At 39.2% G+C, this 9,803-nt stretch overlaps 1 protein-coding gene across 1 annotated transcript; it reads right to left on the minus strand.

Moving 5' to 3' along the window:
* Positions 1 to 7,626: 7,626 nt before the first annotated feature.
* On the minus strand, positions 7,627 to 8,593 carry LOC128052113 (olfactory receptor 13C4-like). The gene is given in 2 exon segments (XM_052644560.1): positions 7,627 to 8,524; positions 8,526 to 8,593. Coding segments are annotated over 2 exon segments (966 nt in total).
* Positions 8,594 to 9,803: the final 1,210 nt, after the last annotated feature.

Consider the following 9,803-nt stretch of genomic DNA (forward strand, 5'->3'; position numbering starts at 1 on the left):
GACTTGGGTAGCCCCTCTTGGCCATTCCTGCGCCATCGCAGCCTGGCACTCTGGGCCGCTGCCCCTGAACTCGGACATGGGGTAACTCCTCTTGGCCGTGCTTAGTGCGCAGGTCACAGCCGCCCATGCTTATATTCTGTGCAGCCAAAGATGAAGAAGCTCTATACAGTCAACAAAAACAAGACTAGGAGCTGACTGTGGCTCAGATCATGAACTCCTTATTACCAAATTCAGACTTAAATGGAAGAAAGTAGGGAAAACCGCTAGACCATTTTGGTATGACCTAAATCAAATCCATTATGATTATACAGTGGAAGTGAGAAATAGATTTAAGGGACTAGATCTGATAGATAGCGCGCCTGATGAACTATGGACTGACGTTCATGACATTGTACAGGAGACAGGGATCAAGACCATCCCCATGGAAAAGAAATGCAAAAAAGCAAAATGGCTGTCTGGGGAGGCCTTACAAATAGCTGTGAAAAGAAGAGAGGCGAAAAGCAAAGGAGGAAAGGAAAGATATAAGCATCTGAATGCAGAGTTCCAGAGAATAGCAAGAAGGGATAAGAAAGCCTTCTTCAGCGATCAAAGCAAAGAAATAGAGGAAAACAACAGAATGGGAAAGACTAGAGATCTCTTCAAGAAAATTAGAGATACCAAGGGAACATTTCATGCAAATATGGGCTCAATAAAGGACAGAAATGGTCTGGACCTAACAGAAGCAAAAGATATTAAGAAGAGGTGGCAAGAATACATAGAAGAACTGTACAAAAAAGATCGTCTCGACCTGGCAACCTGGATAATCACGATGGTGTGATCAATCATCTAGAGCCCGACATCCTGGAATGTGAAGTCAAGTGAGCCTTAGAAAGCATTACTATGAACAAAGCTAGTGGAGGTGATGGAATTCCAGTGGAGCTGTTTCAAATCCTGAAAGATGACTCTGTGAAAGTGCTGCACTCAATATGCCTGCAAGTTTGGAAAACTCAGCAGTGGCCACAGGACTGGAAAAGGTCAGTTTCCATTCCAATCCCTAAGAAAGGCAATGCCAAAGAATGTTCAAACTACCACACAATTGCACTCATCTCACATGCTAGTAAAGTAATGCTCAAAATTCTCCAAGCCAGGCTTCAGCAATATGTGAACCGTGAACTTCCTGATGTTCAAGCTGGTTTTAGAAAAGGCAGAGGAACCAGAGATCAAATTGCCAACATCTGCTGGATCATGGAAAAAAACAAGAGAGTTCCAGAAAAACATCTATTTCTGCTTTATTGACCATGCCAAAGCCTTTGCCTGTGTGGGTCCCAATAAACTGTGGAAAATTCTGAAATAGATGGGAATACCAGACCACCTGACCTGTCTCTTGAGAAATCTGTATGCAGGTCAGGAAGCAACAGTTAGAACTGGACATGGAACAACAGACTGTTTCCAAATAGGAAAAGGAGTACATCAAGGCTGAATATGGTCATCTTGCTTATTTAACTTATATGCAGAGTAAATCATGAGAAACGCTGGACTGGAAGAAGCACAAGCTAGAATCAAGATTGCTGGGAGAAATATCAATAACCTCAGATATGCAGATGACACCACCCTTATGGCAGAAAGTGAAGAAGAGCTAAAAGCCTCTTGATGAAAGTGAAAGAAGAGAGTGAAAAAGTTGGCTTAAAGCTCAACATTCAGAAAACGAAGATCATGGCATCCGGTCCCATCATTTCATGGGAAATAGATGGGGAAACAGTGGAAACCGTGTCAGGCTTTATTTCTGGGGGCTCCAAAATCACTGCAGATGGTGACTGCAGCCATGAAATTAAAAGACGCTTACTCCTTGGAAGAAAATTATGATCAACCTAGATATCATATTGAAAAGCAGAGACATTACTTTGCTGACTAAGGTCCGTCTAGTCAAGGCTATGGTTTCTCCAGTGGTCATGTATGGATGTGAGAGTTGGACTGTGAAGAAGGCTGAGCGCAGAAGAATTGATGCTTTTGAACTGTGGTGTTGGAGAAGACTCTTGAGAGTCCCTTGGACTGCAAGGAGATCCAACCAGTTCATTCTGAAGGCGATCAGCCCTGGGATTTCTTTGGAAGGAATGATGCTAAAGCTGAAATTCCAGTACTTTGGCCACCTCATGTGAAGAGTTGAGTCATTGGAAAAGACTCTGATGCTGGGAGGGATTGGGGGCAGGAGGAGAAGGGGATGACAGAGGATGAGATGGCTGAATGGCATCACTGACTCGACGGAGGTGAGTCTGAGTGAACTCCGGGAGTTGGTGATGGACAGGGAGGCCTGGCATGCTCTGATTCATGGAGCTGCAAAGAGTGGGACACGACTGAGCGATTGAACTGAACTCAACTGAATAGTAATGGAAGAGAGAAAATCAGCATTTACCAGGGGACAGGGTCAAATAAGGGTGCAAATATAAAGGGCTATATATTTATCAGGTTTTTGGAGAGAAAGAGAACCAATAAGATATGGACAGATAAAGTGAGAGACAAAGTCAGCGAAACTGAGAGAGAGCAGGTAGGGAGAGGGAGAAACAGAGTTTAAGGAACTGGCTTATGTGATTGTCAGGATGAGCAAGTCTAAATCTGCAAGGAAGGCTAGCAGGCTGGAAATTCCAGCAAGTCAGTATTGCAATCTTATATTTGAAGACGGTCTGGAGGTAGAATTCTTTCCATTTCTGAGGACCTCAGTCTTTCCTCTTAAGGCTGCCAACTGACTGGATGAAGTCTACCCCCATTACAAAGAGTAATCTGTTCTGTGTGTGTGTATGCTCACTCAGTTATGTCTAACTCTTTGAGACCCCATGGACTGTTGCCCACCAGGTTCCTCTGTTCATGTAACTTTACAGGCAAGAATACTAGATTAAGTTGCCATTTCCTACTCTAGGGTATCTTCCCAACCCAGGGATTGAAAACGCATCTAAATCTGTTCTACTCAAAGTCTACTGATTTAAATGTCAATAACATCTAAAAACTACCTTCACAGCAACATCTAAACTAATGCTTGACCACATAACAGCATAGCATAATTCAAAACTGACACACAAAATTAACCATCACTGAGTAGCAACTGGGAGTTTTCTGATATTAGAGAACAGGTGTATATTTCAATTATGGTGGTAGTTACAAGAATCTACACATAAGATAAAGTTGTATAGAACTACACACAAACATATGAATATATGAGAAAATGGTAAAAACTTAATATGTTTTGTAGTGTAGCTAAGAGTATTGAACTAATATCAATTTTGTGATTGTGATATTATAATACTAATACCTTATTGTAATAAGGTATCACAATTAGGGGAAGTGGAGTGAAGTATACATGATACTCTATATACTATTTTTACAATTTTCTATGAGTCTACAATTATCACCGAATAAAAATTTGAAATTCATATAATTCTCAGGGGCCATGAAGAATTATGCAGGTCAGGAAGCAACAGTTAGAACTGGACAAGGAACAACAGACTATTTCCAAATGGGAAAAAGAGTATGTCAAGGCTGAATACTGTCACCCTGCTTATTTAACCTATATGCAAAGTCCATCATGAGAAACGCTGGACTGGAAGAAGCACAAGCTAGAATCAAGATTGCCGGGAGAAATATCAATAACCTCAGATATGCAGATGACACCACCCTTATGGCAGAAAGTGAAGAGGAACTAAAAAGCCTCTTGATGAAAGTGAAAGAGGAGAGTGAAAAAGTTGGCTTAAAGCTCAACATTCAGAAAACGAAGATCATGGCATCCAGTCCCATTACTTCATGGTAAATAGATGGGGAAACAGTGGAAACAGTGTCAGACTTTATTTTTCTGGGCTCCAAAATCACTGCAGATGGTGATTGCAGCCATGAAATTAAAAGACGCTTACTCCTTGGAAGAAAAGTTATGACCAACCTAGACAGCATATTCAAAAGCAGAGACGTTACTTTGCCAACAAAGGTCCGTCTAGTCAAGGCTATAGTTTTCCCAGTGGTCATGTATGGATGTGAGAGTTGGACTGTGAAGAAGGCTGAGCGCCGAAGAATTGATGCTTTTGAACTGTGGTGTTGGAGAAGACTCTTGAGAGTCCCTTGGACTGCAAGGAGATCCAACCAGTCCATTCTGAAGGCGATCAGCCCTGGGATTTCTTTGGAAGGAATGATGCTAAAGCTGAAATTCCAGTACTTTGGCCACCTCACGCGAAGAGTTGACTCACTGGAAACGACTCTGATGCTGGGAGGGATTGGGAGCAGGAGAAGGGGACGACAGAGGATGAAATGGCTGGATGGCATCACCGCCTCGATGGACGCGAGTCTGAGTGAACTCCAGGAGTTGGTGATGGACAGAGAGGCCTGGCGTGCTGCAATTCATGGGGTCACAAAGAGTCTGACATGACTGAGTGACTGAACTGAATTGAACTGAACTGATAAAGAATTATATATATATTTTTAGTTTTTCAACAATTTAAAAATCATTCCTAGCTCATAGACCACAGAAGCTGGTGGTAAGACAACGCTCAGGGTCAGTGTTTTGCTGACTGCTAAATTAAAAAGTGTTTTTTCTTCATGTCAACAATTATATTCTGTTTATGGTAAAAACTGAATGAAATATTTAGGGGTTAAGAGTCATAGTATATGTACCTCACTCTCAAACAGCTCTCTATATATGGATTTATACTCTTACATATATACATATACATATATAACTATATGAAGTAATGATAAGGCAAATGTGGTCAGATGTAATATCTGTAGATTCTCAATGAAAGCTTAATGAAAATTCTCTGTGATTTTTGCAACTTTCCTATAAGTCTGAATTATTTCAAAATACAAAATTATTTACACTCACATATGTATCCAATATTTACTTAAAACCCAGATAAAGGAACTGAGTGGGTTTAGATATCAATGTAACAATGAACTAACAGTTCTTTAAAATGAGTGATTAGTGCATGAAGTTCCATTATATAGCTTTATTTCTATTATTTGAAGATTTCCAAAATTCAAAGTTTATAATCTATGTATACACACACATGCACACACAAGCCCGATCTGCAAACATCTGAGGAAACATTTACAGTGACACTGACAGCAGGTAATATGATTTGAAGGAGGGGAGGGCACATAATTTAAAAAATCATATCACCTGCTATAGTAATTGTCTAGAATCTATTCTATGAAACCTAATGAGTTGTATACACATTATTTTTTTCAAAATAGCAATTTCAAGTGCATATGGTGCATCAAAATAAATCACCTTTAAAACGATTAATTTATGCCCCCAAGTTAATAACACAAATAATAAAAATGTTAATGGTGGTCACCTCTAGGAGGTATCAACATTGTTAACAATATTTTCCCTAGTCTCTTCCATTTTTAAAAAAGTTATAAAATATCTATTATTTTATCACAAAAGGTGTGTGTGTATGTTAAGTCACTTCAATCATGCCTTCTTCCAGGGATATCACAAGATATTACACATACAATCTTTCTGAGACTTCTCAATTTCTTGGGAGGGCAGATTAGTTTTAAAACTGTTAATTTTTCACGCATTCATCAACATGAGCAGAACTTGTCAAAACTGAAGCAACATAGCACCAACTTTTGATATGGCAATGGAAAGAATAATTTCAATCAATTTTTATAAATAAAGCATTCAGTTTGGTATAAAAATGCATTTGAGATGCTAGCACCCTTTGCTTTGTGGGGGAAAAAAATAAGATGCTAAGGAATTGCCTGGGACAACAGAAGCAGGACCATGTACATACAGACATGTGTTAAAACCTTGGTAGCATAGGTGAAAGTTCGCAAAGAATCAAACTTGCAACAGACTGAAACGTAGGGCTCATCCCAGTGGATTACACTTCACCTACAAGGCTTGCTACATCCCTGTCTCAATAGAACCAAAAGCAGCACCCGTTGTGATACAAGCCAGAGGAGAAGAACCCACAGTTAGAGGTTTACTACAGTGACAACCCTCCAACCCAGAGGGGACAGAAGACAGGCAGCAGGATTTCAGTGACCAGATCACACACATCAAAAATATGGATTTACCTAAGGACATAGATTGGCAGGGAGTACAGCTCTCAGTTAGGATGTCTGGGGTCATACTATGGTTCTAATACCAATAAGAAAGAGAAAATTTAGGTAGTATCATAAGGCTGAAACCAACTGTCACAAGACTGGTGGTGTAGACCAATGACATGCTGTGCTCAGCTACGGCAAAAGAATCTACAGGAAGTAGAAAAAAAAACACACAACTATTTAAAAAGCCTGTAATAGGTTTATTGAGAAATTTTAACTTATTCGCATATAAAATGAAATGAATTTCTCTTCCCAGTCACAAATTTCAGTCTTCACAGCTGAAAAAAGTATTTCAGGCAAACTAGAAAGTTTCTGCTTATTTTCAGCCCTAAGATACCCATACTACAGCCCTCTGGTAGTGTAGTTCCCCTCCTAGACTACAGCCTAGAGAGAAAAGGCTCAGCAATCCTCCATTCATCAAGCCAGATGTCAGTTCTTCTTTGCAGGCAGCCAAAACCTCAACAGGTTTTGCAGAATCACCTTACTTGTCTTGGGTAAGAACAGTCTTCCCATTCTTTCATAGGAACAGTAGTGAAACACCTCTCACCATTCATGAGCACTTCTCATGGTATAAAAGTCTTCTTTGATTCTATCTTCTCTTTTCTTGAAGTTCACATTATATAATGTAGATAAGGGGAGTGGTGGTTGATACTAATAGGAAGGCAAAGGGAAGATGTCTGCCTCTAACAACTGATAGCTTAAAAAAATTTTTTTAAGTGCAAGTTGGTGCCATTCATCTTAAATTTGGAGTCTCTACTTCAATTCTTAAATTCTGAGTCACCAGCAAAAGTCAAGTTCAAAATCCTCTACAAAGGAAATTACTATGAACTGACACTGTGCTGGGTGCTTTGTACAACTTACTGAATCTTTATAATAAAACTGAGAGCAATGTTTAATTACTCCCTTTCATTCAAATAAGGGAGCTGCATTTTAGAAAAAAATGAATAACTTTCCCAACATTAAGTGATTTGTGATGAAGCAGAATTTATATTCCTTACTCACTATTTTCAAGAGTGTGTGTGATATTATCCAATATTGTATCTCCAATACTCTGGCAAACTGATGTGAAGAGCTGACTCATTGGAAAACACCCTGGTGCTGGGAGACACCGAGGGCAGGAGAAGGGAGCAACAGAGGATGAGTCGGTTGGATGGCATCACCAATTCAATGGACATCAGTTTGAGCAAACTCCAGGAAATAGTGAAGGACAGCAGGAAGCCTGGCATGCTGCAGTCCATGGGGTTACAAAGAGTCAGACATGACTTAGTGACTGAACAACAACAACTACACAGTACACACACATACACACAAAAAAAATCATTTCAGATATCACCAGGGATAAGGTTCTAAAGTAACTGTCTGTCTTTCTGAAATGTGGATCAGAACCTATTGGAGTCTGAGTTTATAGCAGACTACTGAACCCAGGGATTGTAGCTAAGCTGAGCTAGTGAAGACAAAGAATGAAAATCTCCATGCATAACTTTGGTTTCCCCAAAGGAGGTCATCAATGATTGCCTACTAATGCCATGTCTTGTCTTGATACACTAAAACCACATTTCACTTTGGTCTTAATTGGTTAACAGATTTCTGACTCAGTAAATATTTCACAGCAGCTTTTACATCCTTGTTTCTCAAGCTATAGATTATAGGATTTAGCATTGGAGTCACCACTCCATAAAACATGGAAACAAGCCCTTCTCTAGCTTGCAAATTGTCTTGTCCAAGGAGGTCTTGAGACTTGGGTTTGGCATACATGAAGAAAATGGTACCATAAAATATGATCACCACAGTCAGATGTGCTGAGCAGGTAGAAAAGGCCTTGTGTCTCCCTGTGGCTGAGTTCATTCTCAAGATGGTATAGAGGATAAGCATATATGAGAAAAAAATGACCAGAAGGGGTAGAACCAAGAAAGCCATATTTGACACTGCTAAAGTAACAATATTGAGGGATATATCAGCACAAGCTAGCTTGAGAACAGCCAGTATTTCACATAAGAAATGATTGATAATATTATTCTCACAAAAAGGCAATCGCATGGCAAGTGATGTTTGCACAATTGAGTTGATCCCACCAGAAAGCCATGACACAGAAGCCATCAGGATATACACCACCTTGCTCATGATGACAGGGTATCTCAGAGGGTTACAGATGGCCACATAGCGGTCAAAAGCCATCATGCCAAGGAGGAAACACTCTGTTGACCCCATTGCAAATCCTAAGAACATCTGCATTGCACATCCAGAGAAGGAAATGTTCCTTTTTTTTGAGATTAAGCTCACCAAAGTTGAGGGAACAGAGGAGGATGTATAGCAGATATCCAGGAAAGAGAGGTTTCCCAGAAAGAAGTACATGGGGGTGTGAAGACGGGAATCAAATATGCTTGCTATGATCAGAACACTGTTGCCAATTAGAATCATTAGATACATAACTAGAATTACAGCAGAAAATAATCTCAAGTTTTGGGTAACCAGAGAGTCCCAGAAGGATGAATTCATTCACAAATGTCTTATTTATTCTATCCATGTCCTAGCTTTCAGGATGTCAGAAAAGTACCAACATAAAATATTTTCACTGCCAAGTAACACATATAACAAATTTCTTGAATAGACATTATTCTAGGTTGAAACAGTGTGTTTTCTTCAAAACTCTGTCATTCAGTTATCTTCAAGAATCTCTTTGCCAAAAACACAGTGATACTGAGAAACTGAGAATTTCAGTGCCCTGTGTCTAATGTTTGAAGTGGCTTCCTTGGTAGCTCAGCTGGTAAAGAATCCATCTGCAACGCAGGAAACCTGGGTTTCATCCTTGGGTTGTAAAGATCCCCTGGAGGAAGGCATGGCAACACACTCTAGTATCTACCTAGGATCAGAAGCAAATTCAGAAGCAACCTTCCCCACTGTTGAAGACACTATAAACTGAGTTTTATAAAAGCCCTAGAATATTTCAGATGATAAATCTGACTTCACTAAATCAGTCTCAGTGAGAGAGTGGTGGGGAAGGCAAAAGACCAAAAAGACTGGAATTTTGATCCAGTATTTAATAAAAGTGTTGAAAATCTTAAAGCAAGTGTGATTTTACGCATACTTGTTTGTCTGCTGGCACCTTAGTTCTCGATTCAGTCTGCTAAATTGTGTATTTCTATAGGGCAGACATTTGATTGTAGTAAACTGAATCACATACATGGTAATTTAACATTTGTTCAAACATCAAGTTTGTTGTTGATCTGGTAGTCTCAGTCTGCTCTTACTATTTTATTACTTCCCATTACAAGACTAATGTGTAAACTAGTTCTGCAAGAATACAATGGAGATCTTTCAAGAAAAATAGTCTCTTCATTTGCTTCATTCAGTGACATCAGAATTATTCTTGATAATTTATGTATTTAAGTGAACCTGAGAAAACACTAATAATGCTTAAATATCTAACGGTATACATGTGTGTAGCACTTTATTTAAAAAATCAATCTTCTCATTATCTCTATTTTCTTTCAAATGTGAAAGACAGAATGTGGCAAAAGTAATCCAGCCTATAAGTAAAGAGTGGAGCTTGAAGCACAGATATTTACCCATGAAGTATAGAATTCTGTGGGCTACAACACCAAAAGTTATGATATCAAGTTTTCCCACCAAGTACTACCCAGAATTTTGGGCCTTGGTGTATTAATGAAGAATCAATTATTTCAGTCTTTGCTAAATTCTTAATATGTATATAAACTTCTTGGATATTTTGTTAA

This window comes from Budorcas taxicolor, chromosome 8 (genome assembly GCF_023091745.1).
Source record: "Budorcas taxicolor isolate Tak-1 chromosome 8, Takin1.1, whole genome shotgun sequence".
Classification (NCBI taxonomy): Eukaryota; Metazoa; Chordata; class Mammalia; order Artiodactyla; family Bovidae; genus Budorcas; species Budorcas taxicolor.